The sequence below is a fragment of the Oreochromis niloticus genome, linkage group LG7 (genome assembly GCF_001858045.2).
Source record: "Oreochromis niloticus isolate F11D_XX linkage group LG7, O_niloticus_UMD_NMBU, whole genome shotgun sequence".
Taxonomy (NCBI): domain Eukaryota; kingdom Metazoa; phylum Chordata; class Actinopteri; order Cichliformes; family Cichlidae; genus Oreochromis; species Oreochromis niloticus.
Genome location: NC_031972.2, coordinates 3,022,714 through 3,050,712, shown reverse-complemented (window position 1 = coordinate 3,050,712; position 27,999 = coordinate 3,022,714). Strand labels below are relative to the sequence as shown.

The 27,999-nt window shown below is 41.2% G+C and overlaps 1 protein-coding gene across 4 annotated transcripts; it reads left to right on the top strand.

Annotated features, from left to right (window-relative positions):
• The first annotated feature begins 36 nt into the window (after nt 1–36).
• kiaa0513 (KIAA0513 ortholog) lies at nt 37–27,557 on the top strand. 4 transcript variants are annotated; one of them, XM_005449218.3, is made up of 13 exons: nt 37–144; nt 9,156–9,726; nt 13,356–13,455; nt 15,903–15,976; nt 16,795–16,865; nt 17,654–17,861; nt 17,949–17,989; nt 18,115–18,187; nt 19,224–19,301; nt 19,571–19,600; nt 22,189–22,269; nt 23,536–23,630; nt 23,957–27,557. In XM_005449218.3, exons 2-13 carry the CDS (start codon nt 9,347–9,349, stop codon nt 24,004–24,006), a joined length of 1,281 nt encoding a protein of 426 aa, XP_005449275.1. In that variant the 5' UTR covers nt 37–144; nt 9,156–9,346; the 3' UTR covers nt 24,007–27,557. The 4 variants fall into 4 exon arrangements, with proteins under 4 accessions (XP_005449275.1, XP_005449276.1, XP_003439582.1 ...); XM_003439534.4 differs by having other exon boundaries at nt 95–217; XM_019360873.2 differs by lacking the exon at nt 37–144 and adding an exon at nt 7,494–7,579.
• The last annotated feature ends 442 nt before the right edge of the window (nt 27,558–27,999 follow it).

Here is a 27,999-nt window from a genome sequence, read left to right as displayed (position 1 = left end):
TGATCCAGAGGGTGGCGGTAATGCAACTAAAAGTCTTTTCGAAACGCCACTACAGAAAAAGAAGAAGACGCAGGAGCGAGAGATGAGCGACGCGTACGACCAGCAGTGAGCGGCTCATTCTCCGTCCAGCACCGGATGTTTCATGTACGTACAGCTTTTATTTACGTTGTCAGCTCGTCAGATGTCACTTTACATGTTCCGGACTGCGTGATTTACGGTTCGTAAACGTTATTTTACAGCGGGGTTTGTGGTCCCTTGAATGGCTCTGGGGTCAAAGCGTATAGGTCTGCTGGACGCCGCAGCCGCTCTCGTTTGGATGTGTTTGGATGTGTTCGGCTGCACTTGCTGACGAACCTCTCTGTGACTGATGTGGGGTTTCCCTGTTTGCCTTAAAATGGCTCCACAGTCAGCTTCTAGTCTTCCACGGAGCTCCCAGCCTTCCAGGAAACGTGTGTGTTTGTTCAGCGCTGCTTCCTCTGAGCTGTCAGTGCGCCCGGGTCACCGATGATGAGGAGCTGGCGGTGCGAGCTCCTGCTTCCTTCGTGCCTTTAGAACTTTACATATGTTAATGAACTCGTGACAGATTGTGATTGGAGAATACTCGTAAGCCAAACCTCGTTGAGAGCTGTGACGCTTTGAGTGGTGCTTTCTTGCTGAAGAAGGTGGATTTAAACCAAAACAGGGAGCATCGTTTTTAAGGATGTAGAGACACATCGGATGTGTCATCCAAATATTGGCTTTTGTCATTTTTTTTTTACTGTAATAATGAATATGGGAGAGTAGCTCACCTTTACTGTACACTCAGGTTTAACAGCTTTTAATATCATTTTACTGATAGTTGCTTTCTCAGTTCAGATACTTTGCTTTTCTTTGCCAAGAAGAAAAGCTATATTTTGCTATATTGCAAAGACCCTTCAGTATTAGATGAAGAGCCCCAAACAATATGGCAGTTCCCTTATGAGCATTTACTTGGCAAGAGCAGGGAGGAAGAACTCCTTTTTTATAAGCAAAGGCTTTTGGCAGAACCAGGCTCAGGGAGGAGCAAACATCTGCTGCAGCTGGTTGAAAGAGGAAAGAGAAAAGAGAAACAAGGAGAGAACCCATGGGCGAGAAACAGCAGGGAAGAGATCAGACAGAATGTAATAGTGTCATGTAAATGTGGACTGAAAAGAGGGGCGTGTGCAGTAAACTGTGAAAGATGTCTTTTGCGATTTTATAGAAAAAATTAAGACCACAGATGCAAAATATATCTGCCTATTTTTTAAATTAATTATGAATTTCTTGTGGAAGAAACATGGACTAAATAACAAAAACAAAAGAAACAAAAAGAAACAAATATTATGAGCATCAGATGATACTATTTTTGACTGTACATACATGACTACGGGAAGTAACCACATATGTACAGCCTGGTAGTTGGATTGGATTGAGGTCGGATCAAGTTCACGCCAGAAACGATCCCTCTGGAGTTCATTTGGAACCACACCGAGATCACCTTCTCCGAGGGTCTCCGAGGGTCTCTGTGCGGTTGTTTTGGTCCACACCGAGTGCGATTACTGTGTTCACGACTCCATTCTTTTTAATAACCACTAGGGGGCCTCTTTTAATGTCTAGGAGCGGAAAAAGCCCATGTTACAACATGATGTTAGTTTTATCATGCAGTCAGCAAAAACGGTGTCCTTCACACTGAGACTTCTAACTGGCGAGTGAAGATGTGCCTATTTCCATCTTCTGTGTGGAACCACCACAGTGTGTGTGTGGCAGAGATAGGGACTGTGCTTGGTGGTATCTGGAAGTATGCACGGAGATGAACTTCCTGTCAGTTTTCACTGCTCAGTTCTCCTCATCCGTGGGGCAGAAGTGTTTAGCTGCCTTTATAAATGAAGCTTGCATCTCCGTGCTGCCCTCCATCCTCTGCCTTCTGTCATGAAGCATGAGGAAAGGGTTTGGGCTATTTCTCAGAGATTGTGACTGATGTTCTTTCTAATTTACAATTCATTACGAGGAAATGGGAACGTTACACAAGGGAGTCATGTTTGGAAAATGAAGGAAGAGATCTGACGTGCTGGTATTAGTGTTGTACAGAGTCCTGTTCTCTGTGACCTCTGCACTGGATTTTTATTACCAATATAAAAAAATCAAGTTTCATGGTGGGTGTTGTGGATGAGGTTTGAGAGCATTATTTAGAGTTATTGTGTGGTGAGATTGTCGCCTGTGGTGGTGAAATCCTATCTGGATTGCAGGCCCCTCAGCCGAGATTCTACGCCTTCACCAATCTGCCGTCACACACTTCTGCTTGTCATACATCCACTGAACACGTGACAGAAGCCTGTGCACTTCAGCCGTCGCTCTCTGCCGCTGTAGTTCTGCTGTTAGATCATGTTTATATTGCATCATAAAACTCAGTTTTATACTGCTTCTGATGTTAAACTGTGATGTATTGGCTAGGTAGCAGGATTGTATAAAGATGCATTTATTAGTGTTGTCAGTCATTCCAAACTGTCCCACACAGCTTCAGTTCCCCCTTGTTTTAACACCCTATAATCACACAAACAGCTCTTTCTGAGATCGTCTAATCTTATTTGCACCTCTGAAGACCAGTAAAGACTCGAGATGAGCTTCAGTTTCTGACCCCACTGCTCCCACAGCACCCACTCCCTGCTGCCTGTTAAAGGTGCCATGCGCAAAATGCTATCACGGCATGGATCTGCACTAGGAAGTTCAACATCCACGATAGCATTGCTTTATCTGATTTTATGAAGGTTCATTGCCCAGCCAACAGCTAAAACACCTCTGTTAGAAACAACTTTATTACTTCCTCATAAGATGGGCATCAGGAAGAGACTTAAGTCTTTCAGGTCTCTAAAACTGTCAGCTTCCCCGTGTACTCTCTTAGGTCTGGAGATGTTAATAGCATAGTTTTAAATACTTGTAATAGCTGTCTGCTCTGTCATCATGCTGTCTGACCTGTCTGACAGGTTTGGATACATTCCATATACAGCATGGTAACAATTTAACTGTAATGAGTAGTTTGTGAACTATACTGCAGCCAAATACCAGGGTGTTATACAGGCACTTGTATGACCCAACAAAGTGACAAAGTCCATGCACTCTGCAGCAAAATGTTTACAGAGGTCAAGAAAGGCCTTGACCTCTGTAAACAGAGATTAAGGACTTTTTCCAGTCACAACTATCGCCATCTGGTGGCCTCAGATGGGCCATAGTTTTCCCACCACAAAGCTACATCCGTCTTTTTTATTGTCTCGGTCTCTGACTGGTTGCAGGTTTTTGCTGGCTGTCGCATGCTGAAATCAGTCACAAAGAGGTGTACAGTGCTGCACCACAATCCTTCTTGTGACTGCTCTGGTCGCTAGCAGGCTGCTGCCAGTAGACCTGATGCAGGTTGTGGATATTCCAGTTTCCACAGACTGTAACATTTGGTGTCACAGATACTGCAGACTGCTTGGAATACAGTTACAGTACAAAACACTGTTTGAACTGCTTTAGAACATTGTGAAAGTTGTAAAATTTAATTATTTCACAATACCTGAGATACAAGGAAGGATGTTACCGTAACAGGGTGGATGTTAGGAGGAAGGAGAAGTAGCCTTCTTCCCAAATCTTTTCAGACTTAGTGCGTGTTCTAAAGGAAGACCCAGAGAATGCATTCACTGCTTTTGTTTTGGTAACTGAGACATCCCAGTAGGCACATTAATGGGGACACTGAATATGTACCCTCTCAAATTGCAAAGGATTGTGGGTCAGGGAAATACCAAGTTGGGTATTGGTTCTCACCTGAATTAAGGCCGAGCATTGTTCAGGAATGCCTCTGAGAACAGAAATGGATGAGTGGCCTGAGCCGGAGACCTTAAAGTCACCTTGCTTATGCACTGAACTGATGCTCTGTAGTGCCGTGCTTGACATAGTGGAGAAAGCTGAGTTATTGGATTGCGTTTGGTGCTTTAGGCTCATAAAGCCGGGGCGACAGAGATGGATGAACTGTGTCGAGGGTAACGGTGCCCTGTTCGTTTTTGCTCAGCTGATTTTTTTTTTCTTTGCAGACAAGTCTGTTGAATAATATTTCCTGGGGGTGGGAGTGGTTCGGGGGGAAGGTTGCGTAACGGCTTCCCTGTGTGAGTCGTGTAGCACACACTGAAAATGAGATGGGAGAAGGTCTTGCGATGCTGGTGTGGAGCCCTCGAGCTTTATAGTATCTTTCATCACAATTGAACCACCCTCCTGTGTGCATGCTACCTGGAGGGGCTGTGTTTGTGTGCACTCGGGCTCCGGGATTGCATGTCACTGTGTGTTTGTGTATTTTCAGGGAGAAGGAGGGGGGCTGGGAGCTCCCTTTCTGGTTCAGGGAAGCAAAAATATTGCATCCTTTGCAGTCAGAGAGGAGTGTGATTTATAGAGTCCCTGACTATGTGTGTGTGTGCATGTGTGCATTTGTTGTGGCAGGACAGGGCACATTAATCAGGCCAAATGGCGTCAATGGCCAGCAGGTGATTGTACCGCTGCCACCCATCCTCAACAGGGAATCACGACTGCTGACTGAGGGGCTTTGCTGTTTTCTCGGGCGTCTAAAAAAAGTGCTGCAGGGAAGAGATGTGACAAGCAACATTTCACACTCTGAGCATCACAGGCACGACTGTTTAACTGTGGGACATATGCTCAGTAACCCATGCAAGATGTTTACCACTTAAACATGATCAGATGATTAAATTACAGCCATGTCTAAAAACACGAAGGCCTGGATGTCCTGTAAAACTATTTATTGTGGTTAAGTTGCTTTCTCCAAGACAAGTCATGGTTAAACTGAAGGTTTCTGTTTCAGAAAAAGAACGTTTTTTTATGCCTGTAGTGACGAGAATAGTGTAGAAAGAAAGACAGAAACTGCATGGGCATGAAATGCGCTTAATGTTCTGACCTGTTGGGATGTAAGCCGGAGACTTGCTGCTCTGGGTGTTAATGCCCATATGGTGTGGGCTCTAATTACAAAGCTATCGGCCACCCCATGTTGACAGATTCTAAAGGGGTCGTGCCTCCTGAAATATTTGAAATACTGAAATAATCAGGGCAGCGAAAAGTGAGCTCACTGTCAGAAGATGAATACATCGAGTTTGGTTCACTGGCAACATGTTTAAAGTTGGAGAATGTGTTAATTGAAGAACAAAAGACTCCACTTAGCAAAAGTTCTGATGAGCAGCCTTTCTAAACCACTACTAAAGATCAAAAATAAAGCCAAACTCTCGGGGTTTAGCTGAGAAATGATTTCACTGTGGTTAATGCAAAAAGTCCAATAAGCGATCCAAGTTGGAGTTTGGTGGTGTGTGGAGGAAGGCCAACACAAGACAGAATTATACCACTCTCGCTGTTCAAAGCTGTAAGAAGACATGGAGGCAGAAATAGCTGAAGCCTGTAGTTGAACACTGGCACCAGATCAACCAGCAGGCCATTCTTCATCTGCTCCATCTACTACTACTCGAGCATCAAAGGAAACCCAAGGAGTGACCATTCTCCACAATCGCCTGACCTCAGCTTGACCCAACATCAGTGCAGACTGTTGAAGGCTCAAAAAGCCAAGCAGAGATCCTGTTTGATCCAGTGACGTGTCTGTGGAAACCTCTACCATCTACACTACCACTGCAGAAATAATGTGTAGAGTGCCAAAGATCTTGTGACTTCACCTTAACAGGAAATGCGTAGTTATTCATAAGAGCGCCCAGTCCACAGGAAGTGTTTGCCAACCAAGGATGTGGCCCCGTGCCAAGCCTTGCAAAATAAATCTGAAAGGCTCATAAGGTAATCAATGGGAAAGGAAACACAACACCTTTTTTAAACGACAAAACCAACAACTGATAAGCCTTTTGTTGGCACAAGGCTTTAAAATAGTATGAAACACAATGGCTTACTGTCAAGCCTATAATTGGCCTTTAGGTCTAAGAGATCTTTGTAAGCTGTAACTCGAACAAAGGTAACACAATGACAATGAAAGGTCAAGTCTTACACTGAGTTATAACCAGAAGTCCAGTGTGTCAGATTAATCACAGAAAGGAACACAATGAGGTTTAAATATAAGATTCTCACTTTTTCCAGTATTTTTCCACGTTGTAACACGTCACAAGGGTTTTGTGCAGTGGCAGTTCTTGGCGTTAAGCTTCAGAGGGTTTGAGTAAATAAAAGTACAGCTCAAACGGAGACTTAGATTTGATTTGTTTTGCTGTAACACAAATACATTTGTCATCAACATATCTCTGATTTATTTTCTTTCCTGCTCTTACTCCTTTTCCAGCATTTGTTAGGTGGGCGGGTCTTATTACTGACTCCATCACCTGGAGCAACCACTCTTAAACCTAATCAAGCATGATGAAAATTAAAGCAAATGAACAGAACTCAGTTTACAGTCCTGAGTGAAAATATAATGGTTGGTCACAGATTCTTGGATAAAATTCTTCCCACCCGGAAAAAAATAATACTGAGATTTGTTTGCAAAGGTAAATGAAGACCCACCCACCCATCAGTTTTCTTCACCACTTATCCAGTTAAGTTACTCAATGTGATTTTAACTCTGTCAAAAATGATGCTGAACCCTGACCTCAACTCAGACTTGCACACCAAACCATGAGTGGTGATGTAGAGTGACAGCTGGACTGCGGACACATCAAAGAGCGCCCCCCGGTGTTTAGTTTTATTAGGGGAGGAAGCCGTGTCATCGGGGACAGCAGGTCCAGCCAGCGTCCTGCTCAGAGGAAACAATTTAAGTAAATGGCACAAGTTAAGCAGCGTCTGCAGGCCAAACGTTTGCTTTCTCTTTGGTGATGTGGGTGTTTAGGTACACATGAGTGTGTTTGTGCGTCTCGAGTGTTTCACCCTTGGTCTTACTCACTAAATGCTGCATTATATAACCTCATCTTCAGAGCTGCATCACAAGCATTGGCCCAGGGGCTCTGTGTGTGTGTGTGTGTGTGTGTGTGTGTGTGTGTGTGTGTGTGTACAATATTTGTTCAATCAGGAGACCAAATGCCCTGATATAGAGGAGCTAAAGCAGATTAGCTCAAGGACAGAGTGCTCTGTGTGTATGTGTGTGTGTGTGTGTGTGTGTGAAGGATGCCAGCTGTTGCTGGGTGAAGAATCCTGGGAAGGCCGTTTGAGGAGTCAGCAGTGTGATGCTGTCCCATGACTGGGCATTTATTTCAAACAGATGAAAGGTGTGTGTGTCAGGAGATGTATAGAAGTGCAGTTTAAGATTTGTTTGCCTTTTTCTTTGTGGTTTTTAATCAATCATTTCAACTTCCTGTTGTTTGCACTGTAACATGATCAAAGAAAAGATTCTAAAAATACAACACTGAGGTTTAGAGATGAACGGGGAATGAGATTTCAAAGCAAGGACAACTGAACAGAATCTAACTGACAGTGTATGCGCTCGTTTTCTTTCGTGCTCTTGTTTCCCTCTGAGAAGTGATCAGTAGATCTGTTTTGATGCATCCAGGTAAGGATCAGCTTTCTGGGATACAAAGATCTTCTTCTCCTTCTTCAAGCATCACAGTCAGGGAGGACAAGTGTGTCCTATCAGGAGGTTTGTGGGTTTTTTATGTCAGACCACAAAGCATACTTTGCTCTGCTCAGCTAACTCTGTCTGCACAATGTCTGCGATCAGAAACAACAGGAAATTATATTCACTTTCACACCTCAACCATTTAAATAAGAAGTGCCGTGTCACCGTAGACACATTTTATAGGCCTTGTGTTGAGTCAGATGTCACACTGGTTTTGTTTTATCATCTCAAATTTAGAAAGAAGTGAACTTGTATAGATTTATTTACATAACAATTTGTTATTGGCTGTTAAATTTACATTTACAGCTACACGGCCTGTGATACCCTCTTTTCTTTTCATTATGGATGTTTTCTCTTTTTCATAGCAGAAAAGGATTCTTAGACCTGACCGTCGCAAAGCACTGTCTCAGTTTGGTGCAAAGTGAGGGTTGCAGTCTTTCTTGTAATTTGAGGTGTTTGTTTACTTTACTCTCTGACTTTGGCCTTTAAGGCAGCACCTCCACCCAACCACTCTTGCAAAACTGCACCAAGTCCTGCAGAAGTGCTGCTTTAAGGTCAAACTCGGGGGAAAAAATGTTAGTTCAAGGCTTTATAGCTAAACCAGGTTTAAATGTATTTAAGGTGATCTAAATGTATTCAGGACTCTGATTTGCTTGTTCACTTTTTTCTAAATGTTTCAAATGATCACCATGTTGCTTTTTAATAAATATTGAACTGAACCTTTTAGATTCATCAACAAGGAAAAAACTTTCTGAGGGGAGAGAAATCTCCATTAGGAGACAATTTAGTGGACTCAATAGTCACATTAAATTAACTGAAGTTGAAGTGATCTGCAATAGGAGTGGCTGGAAATTCCTAAATCAGTAACTGAAAAGTTATTAGTAAAGCTTCAGAATGAGTAATCCTGATGTCTGTGTAGGGATCAGTTTTACATAAATGCTCTGAATTTGTACCTGGTCTGAAATTATATCACTGAGAACATTTGCAAGAAAAACTTCAGCACACCAGCAACAGAAAGATCTCAGATTATTTTTTTTTGTATTTGTAACACATGGCATGTTTTTTATTAAGCATAAAACAGATGTATTAGGAGGATGATTTGGGCATAGACTGTATATAAAAGATGGACATGGCCGTTGGTTTTGCAGTCTGCCTGCTGAGGCTTCAATGTTTTAGCTACTATGAGTTATTTCTTGGAGCTAGAAGTGACCATATTTGGGCATGAGTGTGGATTGCTAAGTTAACAGCTAATGCTAGCTAGCTTGGTGAACAAACTCCATCGTATATTGGATGTAACACACAGACGCACATACTGGACACATTAACTGCAAACAAAATTATTCATGTGAGCGCTTTAAAATGGGAGTCTGTGGGGACTGGCTCACTTTCAAGGATAGCCTCAAGTGGACGTAGCAGGAACTGCAGCTTTTGGCCAAATATATTCCTTTGTTAATGGTATTTTCTGTTGTCAAACCACATAATATTTGTTTGCATTGCAGGTCATTTGTAAAGCTTGTTTTTAAAATTATTATGTTCACATTATGTTTATTTTAACATGGTGTAATATTGCTGATTTCTCTCTTTCATTGGTCCACAGATGCTTTGTGAGTTCACTCTGTGAGGGTCAGTACCCTCAGGGGTGGAATGATCTGCAGAATCCTAACCTAGCAAGGCCGGCGGCTTCAGTGGAAACCTGAACTGGGACCAGCACTCTCATGTTCCTGCACAGCAGTAAATAGCTCTGTTTAACACCACTGTTGCACAGTCACAAAGAAGAGGCTTTCCACCATGGAGGGTGTGGCAGTGGACAACCTAATAGACTTCGACATACCCTCAGAGACCAAGACTCTCAACATAGATGGAGGTCAACACCAAGGACACACAGACATTTTTTCCCCAGAGCCAGCTTCTTCCACAGGAGTCCACCAGTTGCCAGAGCCCATGGCTCCAACCAAGCCCAACTCCCACCACCAGTCAGAGGAAGGAGACAACGACAGTGATGCTACAGAGTCGGCAGACAGTGAAAATGACATGGACCCACCCTCTCATGAATGGGAACTAAGAAGGTCGTCATCTTCGTCGGCTCAAAGCGGGGAGGAGGCCGACGCCGAGACGGTGGAGAGGAGGCAGTTCATGAAGACGTATGTGGAGAAGGTGTTTCATGGAAAGTAAGGAGCAACATTTTGAACTTTTGTGTTTGAGTGAGTCTTAAAAAGGACTGCATTACATTTGTTTGATAAATGAGATTGTGAAGCTGACTGAAAGACTGCCTGAGTTTGAGAAACGTTAGAGAGAAGATGTTGCGTGTTCTCTGCAGGTGCTCCGGCTTCCTCACACATTCTAAAGGTTAATAAGTGATATGGATAATAACCATAGCTGTGAATGTGAGCATGAATAACTGTCTGCTTCTCTGCGTTGGTAAATGATGGAGTAATCCCATCAGTTTTTGCAGAATGACAGAAAAATGATGCAAAGGTTTGAAATTGCACAAGTATACACTGTCCTTACAGCGTCGGCATTCGTAAGAAAACATGCAACTTGAAAATTGTGGTTTTTTAGAATGAATCAGTGGCGTACTGGTTGCATCATGTTTTGCAAATAATACTGTCTGACTTAGTGAAATGTTCTTGACTTGAAACAGATCAGAATTGTGCCATACATGTGGGAAATTACAAACAGGGATCTGTGGAAAAAACGGATAAAAATGAGAGAAACGATCATCCTGAAATCCGCTGTTTGTTTCAGTCGTCCTTTGAGACTATTGAAACTTTCTGGGGTTTTTGTCTTTTGCTGAAAGTGAACTGTCAGATCTGAACCACATGAAATCAGCAAGGCAGGGTGAGACGATCTGGGTCGAAATGCTTTGATCTCCACACAAAAGTGTGGGCTTTGAAAGCACCGTGAGTCATGTGAGGTTAATGTGGACAGTGTTTACTGAAAAGGGCGTTGGATTAACTTGCATTGTTAAAATGTAACTTGGTATGATGAAAAGGTGTTAGCCTTTCACCTTTAGATTTTTGAAACCTCTTTTGTGATGACGAAAGAAAGAATGTGGAGAAGTCTAGATCAAAGAGTCTGTAAGCCCTCCATGTTGATCGTGGAGACGAGTCTACCGTAGATGGGTTTTAACTGTGGTCTGTATGTGTTTGTGTTTTAACAACAGATTTAGTGGATGTTTCTAACAGCCTGTCTTTATGAAACTAGAAATGTTGTGAAAATACATGCAGGATGTTAATTACAGCACAGAAACTCCAAAGCGGGTCATAGAGGAGCCGATGTCACGATCCCACAGCGCCTGCGAGAGATGTCGGTGAGCATTGTGTGGGTCTGGAAGGAAGCCACCAAATTATCAATGCAGGGAAAGAGCTGTAGGGTGAAGGTGGCCTCGACATTTACCAGAGTGCTAAATTCTGTCCAGGAGCTCTGTACTGTGAAGCCAGATAAGGAAAAGATATCGTTGGTATTTGAACACAGAGGGGGTTACGAACTCCAACCAGGGTGTCTCAATGTAGCCATGGGCACGTTTCTGTTAAAGCAGCAGTGTTTGCAGTATATGATCAACATATATCACATGCATAGGTGGTTCTGCTGTTATCAGTCGTGCTCGTGCTTCATGGTTTACACGCTGAGCCTGTCATGACACTGCCGCAGGGTCACGGGGGTCACTGGCCTGCTGACGTAAGAAATCTAATGGAGTGAAATGTGAGGTTGGTCAAAGACACTTCTAAATATCAGGACAGCTTCATATTTCATTGAACTTTATTAGGTGTGTTTATTTCTGAGCCCTCAAGCATTGACCACTGAGCTCTTTGCACATTGACCCACAGAGAGGTCACCGTGTGACCTCTCTGTGGGTCAATGCCATAACGCATCTCATCCTAAAGAACGGTCTTCTTGCCATTAGAACTCTGATTCAGCTCAATAAAGGAATTACAGCAATGTGCACATTAATAGATGGGAAAACATTCAAATCCTTCGAGAATCTACAGAGACAATTTGGACTGGATAAATCAGATTTATTTAGGTACTTTCAATTAAGACATTTTTACAATACAGAAATTTGGAAGAAGCCCTTGAGAGAAGGAAGCCAGATAATAGAAATAATAACAGGTGCATATAAAAATCCTCCATCAAGAATTTTATCGAAATTATATAATGGTCTGCAAAATTTGAATAGGAATGAAACATTATATATCAAACAAAAGTGGGAATCTGAATTACATCTTGAGTTGTCAGAGGATGACTGTATGTCTCACACAGCATAATTCCACCAGCTCTAGACGATGGAGAGAATATGGCTGGAAAAATGTGATTAGGTTCTTTATTACTCCTTATATTAAAAGCAAGCAGCTGAAAACACCCCAACGTTGCTGGAGATTATGTGGAGACTGGGACGCCAATCATTCTCATGTGTTTTGGAAGTGTAAACATATCAAACCTTACTGGGAAAGCATTGCAGTAACAATGAAGAGAGTGCTGGGGTACGAAGTGCCGTGTGAGGCACGAGTAATGTATTTTGGATTATGGGAAAATGTAAGAAAGGAGGACCACTACTTGTTTAAAATTATGTTGTTGTCAAGCAAAAAGGTAATAACAAAAAACTGGCTGAAAAGTGACCCTTTAAAATTGGAAGAATGGACTGATGTAATCGAGGAAATATATATAATGGAGAAAATGACCTACACTCTGAGACTGAAATCTGACAAACACCGAAAACAGTGGACAAAATGGATAGCCTACAAGACTCATTCAGTTCCATAAGGCAGGGACCTTTCCTCGTTGTTTTTTTCTCTCTTCCTTTCTCTTGTCTAATTCAAATTAATTTTAGTCTTTGGTTCTTTGAGGCATAGGCGGCTGGCCGGGTCCTGAGAGAATGGGGTCCTTCTGTTCCCCGCTTTGGGTTCAAATATGTTATGATTGTGGATGGAACCGGACCTGCCGGTGAGAGGACCGGAATTCAGGCTTTGCTTGGCAGTCCTCATATGGGGGTAAGGGGCTGGGTGGATGGTGTTTTTGGGACGGGACTGATAAGACAGTACTTTGGGTATTCCCTGGCCCCATCTCTATATATGTGTATAATTATTCTTTGTTTTCCTTTCCCCACAGATTAGGCATGCTTTCTAACTTTGAGTTTGTTTCTTTTCTGTTCCTTTTTCATATTTTTGTTTGCGTGTACTATAAATTTGGAAAAGTACAAAATAAAAAGTAAAAAAAAAAAAAAAGAACTCTGATTCAGCAGTTTGCCCTCTTTACCTTTGTCTGGGACGGTCCAGTCATCTCTAATTATCTTCATCACCCTCTTAGTGGATTTCTGATTGACCCTTAATATAATAGTGAAAGGATTAGAGATATGATCCTGTAGATGCTAATGCAGTAATGCACGACTAAGCGAGCTGTGCGTCATGAAGGCAGACAGTGAATACGCAGGATGACTTTGAATGTTGTGCAGTATACGGTTGGAGATTTGCTGCCCTGCAATGCTACTATTTTTATATCTACTTTTTAGGTAATTTCACTACATCATTAAAGCCATGCTGTTTCATTGGGACAGCAGTGACATCTTTCACATTACTAAACATAAGCAATCTTCTAAAATCACCTGTAAGAGCTGACTGTTAGCTCAGTGATCTATAATCAGTGATTGCCAGAGTGTTTTTTGTTTTTTGTCTGTCTGTCCAAACTTCAGAACCATCTTCTTTGTATTTTTCATATTTCTCTGTTTCATTTTCATCAAAGCAGACTTTAAAGTGTCTTTTCACAGCGGCTGTAATGAGTTTTCGGCCCCATGTTTTTACAGAGAGGACTTTGACCAAGAGGAGAAGGCTCATTTTGGAGAGTTGTGCAGTGGAGAGAATGGAAAAGGCAGGGAGTGGTTTGCCAAGTATGTCAGCGCTCAGGTAAGTGCGGAGAAAATCAAACGCTCCCTCATTATACCCATAATAGTCTATAAGCACCAACCAAACAACCAGTGGTGGTATTAAGTGATGTTAAGAGTAACCCATGGCAGAATATACTGAGAAAATTACTGCTATGGAGCTGCAGTGTAGTCAGCCTCCTCTATAGAAACCAGTGAGCTGTCTGTGGGTAAATGTAGGCATCTGAAGCCAAATGTAGGTGGAAACAGGTGGAAAGGAAAACAAACTCTTAGAAGTTGGAGCTCTTTGACTGCTGCTGTCATTCGGACTTTTTGGAAAACAACTTTCAGCAGAGGTGGAAACTGTGCATCTGCTGCAGATGATTGAAAAACAGCATTGGGTTTGTGATATTACTCTAAAGTGGCGCTGACTTCAAACTTGTGTTTTTGGGTGGTTTTTGTTACAATGTTCTCATTTTAATGACTGAGAGTCCACACTCACACAGTCACGTTATTGCACATTGTTACGAGCCAGTTTAGTCGCTTCTGTGTCCTTTTTAAATTCTTTTGATTTTTTTTCCATTTGCTGCTGTGTTGTACGAAAAACGATCTTTCTGCTTTCTATTGTGCAAAAATGAGCTATAAGGAGCTCAAACAAAACACTCTGAAGGTTTCATTTCTGCACTGTGATGGAGTAATTTGTGTGGAGACATAGACATAACTGATGTGCTGAGATATGATTATTTATTTGTCAAATGAGAAGTTTGTAACTGTGATTGAAGCCGTCTTCACTCTGGCAGCTGATTTTGTTTTTAGCCATTCGGTGCAGTTTCTCCGCAGCCTCGGCTTCGTAGTTCTCTGCCTGGACCGTCAAACGTGTTTCTGAGCATCTGTGTGAGCTCCACGATGTCTCAGACTACAACTTCCTGCTTTTTTTCTGGCTCCCTCAGCTTGTCCTGCTGTCAGCTGATAGCTTTTTTCCGACTGTTTGGGCCTCCTCCAGTCTTCAGGAAAAGTCATAAATGTGATCATCTGTCACTTCGGCCCTCCCGGAGCGTCACAGTCTGTCACATTGAAGATTTGCGGTTTCTATCCGGTTCCTCGAGTCTTTCTCTTACTTGAGCGTTTGCTGCAGCTCCTGGATCTCAAGATGAAATTTGTCGTGTTCTGAGTTTTCCAAACTGAGCTCAGCTGAACACTCTTCTGACTCTGAGACCTTCTGCATGTTTTTTTTATTTCCTTGAAGAGACTCTGTGACTCCCACAGCCTTCAATTGATCATTTCCACTTTCGTTTTTCTCTCTTGGGAGTTCTCTGTCGAGGTTCTCCACCTCCCGTTTTGTCACTTTGAACTCTGCTTCTCATTCACCTCTTGAGATCTTGGCAAAGTTCCTGAGCTTTAGTTATGGTGGTTCTTCAAGTCCTTGAGCCTTCTGCATCTCATTCTTCACATCCTCAATTACAAGAAGCATGCCACTTTTTCTGTCTTCTCAGCTGAGAAGACTCTTGGATATCCAGCTGAATGGGCTTGGTGTCTCTGGAAAGGCTCCTGATCCCCTCCTGATAAATGTTCCAGAGGCTGATGTATCTCTGGGTTTGCTTTCTTAAACAAACAAAATTATACAAACGAGAACAAAGCATTGGAAACGGTTCATGGACTAAATGGTTAATCCAAACAATAATCAGCAGATTAAATGAAATAATTGGTTCCAGCCCGACGTGGTAGTCATCAAACGCTTTAGAGCTGAGCCACAGTGAAGGCTTTGTTTGCCAGTTGTAGCAAATTTCCATCAGAGTTCACTAAAGAAGGCATTTGCGCTTCTTCTTCTTTTATTCTAGTCTCCTCTCTCTTACCTGTCTTTACATGCAGACAGCGTGCCTGAGTCCCAAATTACAGATGCTGCTGACCCGTCGGGTTTGTTTCGAGTCAAAACCAAACCAGTGTTCAAACAAATGATAAACTTGGAATAAAACTGGGAACTGCTGATAAAACCATCATGTGTAGATTTTACACTGTGCATCCTCAGCTCCTTCTGGCCTTCTCAATGTTCTCACATCAACAGGAAAAGGCTCGGCAGTGGCCACAGAGATAAGTCTGTTGTTTTATATTTGTTTTCCTCTTTCCACAACTTCCACCAGCAAACCCTGACCAATACCACCATCTTCTTTCTGACTCGTTTACTGTTTGCAACATTGAGCCCACTGGCTGTTACAAAGAAAAAAGTCTTTAAAAGCATCTCACAAGCTCATAGCTAAAGGCTCAGTCATTTCCTGAAAAGCCACACACTGTGGTTTAATCAAGGAAGGAGAGGACTCTGGTGAATACGGCGTTAGCTGAAAAAGGGCAAGATGTGTTTTCGATTGTTTCCTTGTTTGTCGTGTGATGGGAAAACAATCACTCTGACACATGTGAAGAAAGAAGTGCAGGTGTTATATTCTCCTGAAATGTTATGTTTCCTTGCAGTGACATGTACTTGTACTGTGTTCACAGCGCTGCCACTCCAAATGTGTGAGCGAGGCCACCTTCTACAGACTCGTGCAGTCTTTTGCAGTTGTGCTATTTGAGTAAGTAAATACAGTCCAACTGTAACTTTTTTACTGTGAACTAGAGCCATCATTTTGAATAAGTGGTCATGTGACTAGCACTTTATAAGTTTTTAGCGGAGCTGAAATCAAAGCTGCGTCTTGCAAATGCTGCTCCAACTGAACCAAACGTGACGCTCTCGTTAGCTCGAGGTTTTTATTCTTCTGTGTGCATTTTCAAGGTAATTTGAAGAATATTCAGTTGTTAATAATCAGTCACAGATTACGCAAATGACTATATTGTGCAGATGACATAAAAGCTCAGATAAATCTGTCAAGAACATTACATTCTGACATTAAAAGGAACTTCAGGTAAATATGGTAATATTAGAAAATTGAACTGTGCCACAAAACAAAAAGAAGTAAAAACTTTAAATTGCAGTAATGTGCAGACAGAGCTGCTCCTCTTTTCTTTACTTTTTACTTCCAACGAGTTGAGCAATAATTCTCCAGGATTTTTGAAGATTTTCTGCGTGAACATGACCTCAAACACACCGCCAATGCAGTAAATGCATAAAATACAGTTAAAATGCTCAGATCTGCCCGTAGCCTTTAATCAGCATCTTCGTGTAAGTGAAGGATGAATTTTCTTCATTTGTTTACCTCTCCAACAAGTTTCAGAAAATACAGCATTGAGTGGTTTTTCCTTAAATTCCACAAAAACAGACAAAGGGTGCTAAAAATATACTTCTGCATACTTTACATAATATTTCATTCATATATTTTCCACCAAAGTCATTATTTCATAGGATCACATCTAAAGAAATGCTGTGTTTTTTTGTTTTGTTTCTCTGTTGCAGGTGTTACCAGATGGACGACTACAGCCCGGCAAAAAACCTCATGACCATGTGCTTCACTTATTATTACGTTGGTAAGATGAGCTGAAGTTCTCGAAAACACTCTGTACGCCACCTCAGAGCAACTTTAAAGTGTTGCTTTTTAAGAGAAACGCCGCATGCTGCTGAGCCTCTGTAGCCCAAATTAAAGGCTTTTCTTTTCCAACTTTTAGCTGCAAAAGTGCAAAAGACAGACATCTGTGTTTGTGTCTGTTTTATAAAAAAAAGACACCTCAGTGCTGATTCAGGGAATGTTACCAGCAGGGTTTGGCTCTGTGGTTTCTCTTGCAGCAGCATCACAAATAAAGGTAGTGTTTGTGCTTATGCAAGCAGGAAGCACTGAGTGATTAGTACACCACTGTGACACAGTACATTGCATCAGCGTGTCTGCAGGCACGTCTGCTAAGTTAAATATTTTTTTCTGCTTATAACAACTTGCACTCCAGCGCAAAGTGACACACAAAGGTCTGCTGCAGACTGCAGAGAGCCCCGATTTAACACAGAGTAACAGCATGTTTCCGCTTTTGTTTTGTGAACACAATCTTACAGACTAATTACTGTTTTCGTTTCCCGCTCACTGAGTTGCTGCTGGGCTAAAGTGAAGCGTTCACTTCATTAAATCTCACACGGGCCTATTGTTTTTTAAGTACTTCAGTGAACACCTGTGAAAATAACCCCCCACCTCAGACGGTGCAAAACAGGTAGCTGCTGGGAGATGCTGTTAGGCAACGTTAGCACATGCCTCAGAAGGCACGCCTTTAATTAGTATATGAATCATTTTTTATGCCTTGTTGCGATCAGCATTTTGAACTTTTCTTCTCAGGAAAGTCTCAGCCGTCTCCCTCTGAGCTGTTGGATCGCGGTGGTGCTCCAGCTGGTCTGGACTCTTATCTCAACAAGGCTAACACCTGGCTGACAGGGAAGAAGGACGCTGCCGAGCGCCTCCTTAAACACACGTCCAAGACTGACGTCAAAGGCTTCTTTGGGGGCCTGGAGAGCAAGCTGAGAAGCTCAATGGCTCCCAAGTCTGAGTGAGCATATGCACCTCCTCCTTTGAGTCTGTTCATTAACACTTTTGCGTGTCACTGTATTCCTCACTCTTACAATCTGTTTTGTAGCGATGGGGAAAATCCGGGGGAGACGAAGCCTAAATCACCAGGTATCGTAGCTCAGAAATCATTTTTTATTTCACTTTGCTGCTCCAGTGCTCCTACTTTTTTTAAGAATATTCTAGAAACAAACCTGAATCCATCACTGCTTGTTACATTACGTCCTCCTCTTCAGTGTCAGGCGCTCCAGAGGAAAAGAAAGGGGAAAAGGTGTACCTGTACACTCACCTGAAGCAGCAGCCTATCTGGTAAGAATCACGTCATATGAAGAAGAAACTTTTCATGGGACTCAATTAAGGGAAAACTACAATAGACCGAGTTCTGTGAATTAAGAGGGTAAGTAGCAGCCAGGTGATGCTAATCAAATGCACCTGATGAACTGACCTCTATATAGCACCTCTATAAAAGCAGAGGTTTGGGTGGTTTGCTGGTCGGGAACGTCGGGAAATTCACCCCAAAGTCTGACCATGTATCGCTCAGAGAAAATGCAAAAAGCCTAAAGCTCCATCTCAGACTCTGCAGGCCTCAGTTAGCATGTTTAATGTTAAAGTTCTTGACAGTACTGGCCGTCCTCTGGAGTCAAATGTGAGGCCGTCTGTGCTACAGCTAAAGGTCCACCCAAACTGGGTCATGAAACAGGACAATGATCCGACGCACAGAACCTCGTTTCCAACAAAACAACTGAAAAAGGAAAGAATGACGATGCTGCATTGGTCCAGACCTCAGCGGGACCTTCAGAGAGCTGTGCATAAATGAACACTATGGAAACATGTGCCAAAATTATGAATCACTGAGTTTGTCACAGAACTGCACAGAGTCCAGTGAAAACTGTATAAATGAAAAATGTGCTAAGTGGTATTATGGCATAAACTATATGACATTAGGAGATGAAAACCAACATTAATTCACAGTCATTGTTCAGAATGTGATAAAGTGATCATATAACATAAATTATTAGAAATTAAAAAGTAACAATATTGAACTGAATGTGATAAGAAACAAAAAGGTAACATTTTAAATCAGTGGCACGACACTGAAAGGAGCTCTGTTTGGTTTACTGCTTAATTTCAAAAAGCAGCTTTTACACATTGTTGCCCCCCCACCCCCCAATTTCACTGAGTCATTACCGGTGTGTTGGGAACTGCAGATGTTAGAAATGGTTAGCATTGCAGTATGAATCATACCAGAGCCTCTTTGTGCCTGGAGAAGTGACGGTTATTTCTGGCTGTTTGGTGAAGCGGTGGAGGCGGGAAGCCTGAAACGTGTCCATGTTCTGTCTGTCAGGCACACGCTGAGATTTTGGAACGCTGCCTTTTTTGATGCTGTCCATTGTGAGAGGAAGAAAAGATCTCCGACCACGAGGTGAGTCTGTTTAATACTAGGTAGCTTTGTGTAAATGATGGAAATATGAATCTCTAGAGTTTAAAGGAGCACCTATTGCTTTGTCACTTGCTGTCTAAATGAAATATTTGGTACTGTTGCCTCTAGCCCCCTCTTCACCTGTTCCTTCCTCTGTTTTCTCTACCTGTCTGCTCTCCTCTCCTTCTCCCTCTCTAAAAGCTGCTATTGTTCTCTCTTTTTCTGCATGCTGACTTTAACCCTTTGTCTCCTTGTGCCTTGCTGCCGGGCAGGGGAACGCAGGATGAAGAGAAAGATGTGAGGTCTGTCCCTCTGTTTGTCCAAAAAAACCTAAACGAGCAAAGATCAAAGTTTAGGTGGAGGAGAGGACGAAGGGCGGATCTTCATGATTACTAAACCTGAAGGGGACAGAGAGCTTTGAGAATGTTAATCTGAATGATTCATGCACTGTATTTACATAGGTCTCTGCTGCCGCCATACTGCACTTTGCATGGTACATACCACTTCCTGCTAATATACAAAACAGAAGCCAAACTACACTCAGAGGGCCACTTTATTAGGGATACCTTGTTAGTAGCAGGTCGGGCCCTGTTGAGCTGCCATAATTCTTCATGGAAGAGATTTTGTTCATGTTGACACGTTAGCATCACACAGTCGCTGCAGATTTGTTGGCTGCTTTATAGCTTCCTTGCTAGCTAAAAGTCAAGTACTTTTCCCCTGTTGTTTGCTGTGCTTGGTATTAAAAGTTAACTCCCCCCCTTCAGTCTTTGTAGCTTAAAGTTTAGAGCAGAAAAAACAAGCAGTGCCCGTTTCCTCCATATTAATGCTTCCTTTTGCTTTGGTGTCGTCTCTCTTTACATTATTTGTGGTTGATTCACTGTCAGCGAAGCTAAGCTATCCCCTTAAGTTGAAATAGGGACCTTAAAATCCACGTTCTTCTGATTGGCCAAGGTCAGGAAGCCTGCTGAGGGGCAGCTTGTGAGAACCACCTCATCTGGTTACTAATGCAAAGGAACTGTGAATTCATTGAGTAGCTTCATTTCTCATAGGAAGCGGTGACTTCACAAATCCATCCATGATTTGGATGGATGAGTATGAACGCTGACAGCTCAAACATCCACAGCAACAAAAATGACTTCTGTTTCATGAGTATTACAACCACTAACAGTCTTTACCCCCAGCCGTAAGAGGCTGATGGGCTATTGTCATCGACCAGCGGGCGGTGGGCGGTGTGGACACCCAGCATTGTGAACTTTACAGCTTTTTAAAATGTCTCACTGATTTATGCCAGACCGATTACTGTGGTGACACTTTGACTCCATAGTCGCCAAAACAGACGACCTAAAATTTCACTGCGCGACAGCCGTGCTCGCCAGATGTTCTGATGGCTGGATAAAGATGGTAATCTGTAGGAATCTGTGCTAAAAAAACAAAAAAATGTCCGATGGATGTCTGAACTTGAGTCTCGAGGTCTGGCGGTCGCCCCCGGGTCTGATTTGTCACATGTGCTCCGGTGAACCGTGAGAGGAGATCGTCTGTTAGTGAATTCCCAGACTGATGACCAGAGTGTAATGTGAGGCTGTGCTGTGTGGATATCTGCATAATCACAGCACGGTGAGACCAGATGTTGCATTGCTTGTGAAGATAAAAATTTTTTCTTCTTTCTTTTTTTGGCGTCTGTTGGCATGTCGGGGCTGTCGGGTGCAGCTCTGTCACGCTGCTGTTGAAGTGATTTTTGTGCCTACCTCTGACGAGCATCACGCCCACAGTTAATATCCGGAATGTGCAAAGAGGGCTTGTATAATGTCTGGGATGGTATTTATAGATAGCAGCAGATCCACTGCAGTCTGGAGATGCTCTCTGCCTCTTCACAGCTCACTGCATGTTCACACCATTAATCTGCTTGCATTTTTTTCCCTCTGACTCCATCTGCATGTTCCCCTCTCCTGTCTTTTTTTAAAAATCGGTGTGTGTGCTTGCTTTTGTGCTTACACTGCAGACTGATTACATCTAAATATAGATGTGTAAAAATAAGAATCAAAAATGTAAAGAAATGTAACATGTTTGATCTTTGGTGACATGTTTTCTTTCATTTCTGCCTCGACAAATATATAATCGATGATATTAGCAATGGATATAATAATAATAAGTGCATTAAAAATATTCACACATAGCCATCTGTGTGTGACAGAAGTCATGAATATCATTTTAACTTATAGTTATGATTTTTTTTCCCAGGACAGACTCAGATAAGATTTCATTATTCAGGGAGTTTGTGGCGTGTTGCTTCAAAGACAGATGACGGCATGTTTTCTTCTTTTTCAAGCGTTATAAAAAAATTCAATTCAAATTCAGGACTAACGCCTAAATGAGTCAAAACTGTAAAATGTAAATTATAAGAGACAAACGGAGCACACAGCTATGTAAAGCTGCATCATCGAGATAATAATACACGAGAAAATGAACTCGCATCAAAGACCTCAGACAACAATAATCTGGAAACATTTCCAGATTCATAAATATTTGTTTTGCAGCAGTAAAGTCCAAATCAGTGCTTTTCATGTGTTGACAATGATGATTCTTTGTGAATGAATCATTTGTTGTTGTGTCTTTTCGCTGATGGCTGGTTAATGTGCTCTTTCGTGCCTTATATGTGTAATGAAACGAAAGTGACAGTCACAGGGTTGGATGTCATGCTTGTTTGGGTTTTCTTGGCTTTTCACAATATAGTTTTTTAAAAAATCACATTGTTCTGTGTAAAGAAACCTTGCTGGATGCCAGTGCTGCCTGTCAGCGATATTTGTGTGACACCCACCCCTGACCTGTTCCTGTGGATGAGCTGAAGGTCGAGTGGAACTGATGTCTGACTGCGACTGTGTTTTTGCTGTAGGGAGAAGTGGTGTCACATGACGGATGAAGAGAAGAAGGACAGCTACAAAATCGATGAGAACATCGCCTTTGGCCAGCTGGGGTAACCAAAACACCTCCGTGATTCCCAAGTAGTAATAGAAAGAAATACTAACAAGGAGCATGAACGCCCGCCAAGGCAGCTCACTCTCTGGGCAATATTTACTTTGAAGGGAATAGTATTTTATTTTCTGTATATTCATTTTTTTAAACATCAGATGGTGCAGACCAAATGACACAAATCCTACACAACCTCCTAGGTGGAGGTAATAAAATGGTAATAAAACACACGTGATAAGATAATAAGTGGTAATTAATAAAATAATCTGAACATCTTTTTAGTGTCTCAAAAGACAAATAATTTGAAATCATCTCTGCAATAATCAGTCACCTTTCTGTTGCTCATGTGGGCACGCAGCAGCACCTCAGTCTGGTTTACATGTAGAAACATGACTAATGCTGAACCAGCACACAAGTGGTCGTGACTTCTGAACCTCTACAATAAGCTTTGATGTATAAATCACACTTTTGTAGTGTATGTAACTTTTTTTTGTAACTTTCTGCTGGCATTGGTCAAACCCTGACTCATCCGTCAGAATGAGAAGTGTTTTTCCACGTTTACAACACTCATGTGAGGCTCACTGCTCAGCCATGAAACCCCCGTCACGAAGCTCCCGGCACACATTTTAAGCGCTGATGTAAATGCCGGTTATGTTCTTCAGCACTCGGAGACCCCCCTCTGTAACTTTACATGACGTGACGACTGCTGTGGTTCCTAAGTGCTTCCGCTTTGCAGTAACATCATTTACAGCTGATCGTGAAATGCGTGCATGGCAGAAATTTCACAAACTGACTTGTTGCGTCAGTGGTAAGCTGTTACAGAGCCACGCACGTGTTCAGTGAGCTCTGTGCACTGACTCAGTCTTTCGCAAACATCTGTTAATGCAGACAGTATTGCAGATTAAATGCAATACTGATTAAATACAGATTAAAAGGTGGGGCCCATTACTTTAGTCCTACATAAGTCCACAGTCATGAAGACAATTAATAAAAGGTGATAGGTGGCTGCAAAACCTCTGCGGCTGGGTGTATTGGGGTTGTCCCAATAGCAGATTTTTGTTTCACCATTATCATGTATGCTATAATATTACATGTGTAATCTATAATATCTGTAATGCTATTACTGAGTTGTTTCAGTCGTATAGTTACTGTAAAACAAGGTTATTGTGACAGCCCTGAGGATGTGCCAAAGACTGCACAATATTTGTTGTGTGTTTGTGATATTTTCCTCTTGTACTGAGACGATGTTTGGTGCTGTGTGTATTTTCAGGACGTTCACTCACAACATGCTGGCGTTTGGTCTGAGTAGGAAGCTCTGCAATGACTTCCTGAAGAAGCAGGCTGTTATTGGGAACCTGAATGAAGGTAAAGCATGAAGTAGCCTTGGATTAGTCCGTTTTATTGTATTAATGGATCAATGTTTTCATATATAAGGATAATAAAAGGCAGTTATTTAAAAGTTGAAATTATCATTTAAAATTTCAAGATAAGGATTTTTTTCCTATTGTCTTCTGATAGAAACTTTTGAATTGTTATTCAGTAATCAGAAAATACCCAAATGCCATCTCATATTTTTATTTTCATTGTATGCACAGCTGGTCTGTCGGTGATCATAATGCTGTGTGTAAATAATTAAAAAGTGGCTCCTGTTATGTGTGGAAGAACAACGCATGTATTTTGTCCCTCTGCAGAACAGTACAAGCTGCTGACTGAGCACATAGAGAAAATGGCAGCAGAGTGAGTCTAAGAGTGACTGGCTGCATCTCAAAGCCTCCACGTGACAATCTGACAGCACACAGCAACACATCAGCCGTTTCCTTCCAGCTCCACGTCGCTGTATCCGACTCTCCCGCTGTCTCTCTTTTTAATTTCCTGCTGCTTTTGCGTGGTGCACTGCTGAAAAACAACACGACCTGTACTGAGCTGTGCCATACCTGTAGCAAAACCCTTCCATCTGCACCGTGTGCTGGATCAGCAATAATAAGGCCATCGTTACTTTAATATTTATAATAGTCATGTGTCTGTGACCTGGTAGATCTGTCTGTGACGTAAACTAAAAGAATTAACCATCCAGTATAAGCCTCGAACAGCCTCAGATACACTGGATTTATGTATTACACCAGTGACGTGTATGTTACGTATCCTATATGCTGTTTATTCTGTGTTCCTCAGTGACCATATTTATTATATGAAGAAGTGAAGCGACCTATCTAACAGCATTAATGGCAATAAGAATTCATTGTGCTTTAATCTGCTGTTCAGGTGGCTTTAGATCAGTTTTTATTCCTCAAAACTTTATTGTGCATTTTTTTTTCTGTAAATACACAAAAATCGTTTGATAAAATTTACATTTAAACAAAACTTTATTGCAATATTTTACCATATGTTCTCTTTAGAGCAGTGCGTACAAAGATGGTGGACACAACAATTAACACTGCAAACCAATTACTGGGTTTTAGTAAACGGGGTGCATCGCTTCACTTAGCATTTGGCTAAAAAGCTAACTTTTGGATCTGCTAGCACATCTTTTGTTCTTCTTATTCTAAAACTAAAGAGCTAAAGAGCTAACCTGGCTTACCTTATAGGTGACATCATTAATCAACAACAATTTTTTTTTTTTTTAAAGGACAATTTTTGCAATGACATAAACATAAAAGACAACTTCCTAAAGAAGCTGTACTTTTTTGCACTGGCATCCGCTTCCTTTATGTCACGCTAGCTCGAGCAGCAGTTACAGACGGTGGTAACAACCACAGTTACAACCTTACTCAATGAATCCATTCTGAAAGCTGTAAATTAAATATGAAGTCGCAACAACAGCAATGATTGGGTTAGCTTAGCTACAGAGATGAGAATTACAGAGAAACAGGAAGCCTGGTGTTGACCAAACATGGCCAACCACCTTCCAGCTCCTCTCGTCAGCTCACTAAAGATCATATCAAGTTATTTATCGATGCAAAAGGCAGATATAACAATGATTAGTGGCTTTATGCTAAGCTAATCATCTTTCGCCTCTGATTTATGTGAAATGATTATTTAATCCTTTTGTTTTTCACTTCAAGATTCACACATTTGCAATTCAGAGATGCTGATTTTATTTATCTATTTATTGTTTTATTGTTATTATTACTGTAACTGTGGGACTCCTTATCTTTCCAAAGTGCCTTCTGTCCACGTCAGTGTCCTTTTCTTTATCCTTTTAATCTTCCCTCACTCAGCTGACCAAACATTGGCATACGCTCCTCTGCTCTGGCTGTTTGTGTCTTCAGTGATGGTGTGTGTTAGTGGTCTGTTTCCATGTGGCTGTAATGTAACATTAATATCATTTAAGCATGTTGCCTGGTTCTGGTGCATGTGCCTCCATGTGATATTTGTATTACTTTAGTCTGCCACTGTGGGGCAGCATTGTCTGCACTTCTCAGTGGGAGAATTTGAACTGGAATATATGAAGGTTTTAAAGTCAGGCTGACACATTCAGGCGGGATGAATCCCATTTTTGTCCAATAGTGAAGTTATTATGTATATATTGTATATTTCTCTGTATGCTGTTGTTGTTTAATCATAAATGTATAAATCATAGATGTAATTGTGAACCTTGACCTTAGTCTCACTGTAATGTGACCCTTACAGTAAGTGCCCCCCTGGACATCCCAGCTGTGTTCATGTGTGCAGATACTGATGTGTAATGTTCTTGTGAAATGTGAATCATTCGTTCATAGCAATCTTGACCAACGTGCATAACTGACGTCTTTGCAAATCATCCAAGCCCATTTTTCCCCACGTTCTTAGACTGTGTGCACACTGACTTAACCATTGTGTTTGTCCCCATGCCATGTTCCAGCTTTAAACACTCTGATTTTTAATGTTAGCCTTTGGTTGTGCTTCTTAGCCAAGCATGAGCAATTTGCACTACACTTATTCTAACATATCCCTCTATAGACAAATTCAGGTGTAAGTGAAGGTACAGAGCCCCAAAGTGTTCAGTGGTAAGTGAATTAAAAAAACTTACAAAGTGAATAAACTGTGTAAATGATATAAATGAACCAATAAATGTTTATGTAATTAAAAAAATAAAGGTGACTTTATTTCATAATATTATTTTTTGGCTATATTGTTAGATTTTTGTTTAAACACTATAAAAATATAATTAGAAATTAAAGAGTGGTATTGTAAACTGATATGAAATGTATTATATTGAAATTAAAACAGTTACATTTTTTCCACTGGCAGAAAGTTTCCATAGTAAGTTAAAAAAAAATTGCCAGAAAATTTGTCAAAACTTTGAGTTATTTTCTTAAAATTTCAGTTTATGTGAAAATTTTGATTATCCTGAAATACTGAGAATTTCAAAATGCCCAACTTAAATTTTTGACATTATTTGAAATTCTATCACATGTAACTTGTATGAAGTCACAATTTTGAGACACTAACCCCAATTTTTTTTTAACTGACAGCAAATTTCCTTTTAAGCTTCTATATATTACCCTAAATAAATAAAATATAAATTATTTTTTTTATTATAAAAATAATAAACGTGTCATGGAAATAATTTTTTTTTAAAAACTAAGTTACTGAGTCAGAACAATTTAATTGGTTAAATGTACGTAAAAAGTTACACAAGTAATTTCTTTAAATTCTACATGTTCCAAATCGTGATGATATATTTAATATTTTATTATTTATATAATTCATAGTTTTTGGAGCGCCATAGCCTCCATCATCAGGAAAAAGCAAAGCAATCTTCCTGCTTTCTTCCCTGCAACTCAAACTTTTACTGTACCGATTCAGCTGTTACACAATCAGACGCTTCCATTTTTATTTTGTTTGTCTGATTGCAACGCAATAAATCAGTGAGCCTGGGTCATTTTTGCTGGAATCAGTGTCTCAGTTGAAAGTTATTCCACATAATGTTCATCAAAGCTCCATTTGTTAGTATGTTACAAGGTTTCTGAGGAGTGCTCTTCCACTGAACAACCTCCAGATTCACAGATGACCTTCATCTGTCAGAGGCACAGCTGACCATCATTAACCCAAACATCTTTGCTTTCATCCTCACTGTAAATACCCCCCACCCACGCAGTAATGGATGCTTGTAGTTCAACACCCATTTTAGCTGCCAGGCTCATCTGTACTCTCAGCTCCCTCTGAATAAAGTGATGTCTATATTTGCTCTGCATGGCTGGTGCCCACGCCCTCTCTACATCCAGCGTGTCTGCTGTGAAATGTTGAAGATTAACTTTGTGTAGTGTAAACCATGTGAAATCATTAAAGTACTCTTACGTTGTTGTGGCACTTGGTGCTCTTTGATTCACCTGCAGCCTTTAGCTGCCAAACTTTTACCTTTCATTGGGTCTATTTAGAGCACTTTAAAGGTGATTGACAAGACTTGGAAATGGAATGAATAGCAGATGATGCATGAAATGAGAAGAAATCAAGAAGAGCTATAGAGCTGACAAAAACCATTTAAACGATATAGAAGCTCAATTTAGAAGAAGAAAGGTTTATACCCATTTCAGGCTGTAAAATAGTATTTGGTTGCACTTAATAACAAATGTTGTTTTGCATTTTGGGCTCTGATGTAATTTCCTTGGGAAATTTCCTCAGGGTTGGATTTTTAGGTGATGAATGGAAAAAGGAGGAAACACATTATACCATTAGGATTTTTAGTGAGTAGGCACAGATTATACTTGAGGTACTTTTTGTAAGTAATGAGTGTAACTTTAAAATAAAGACT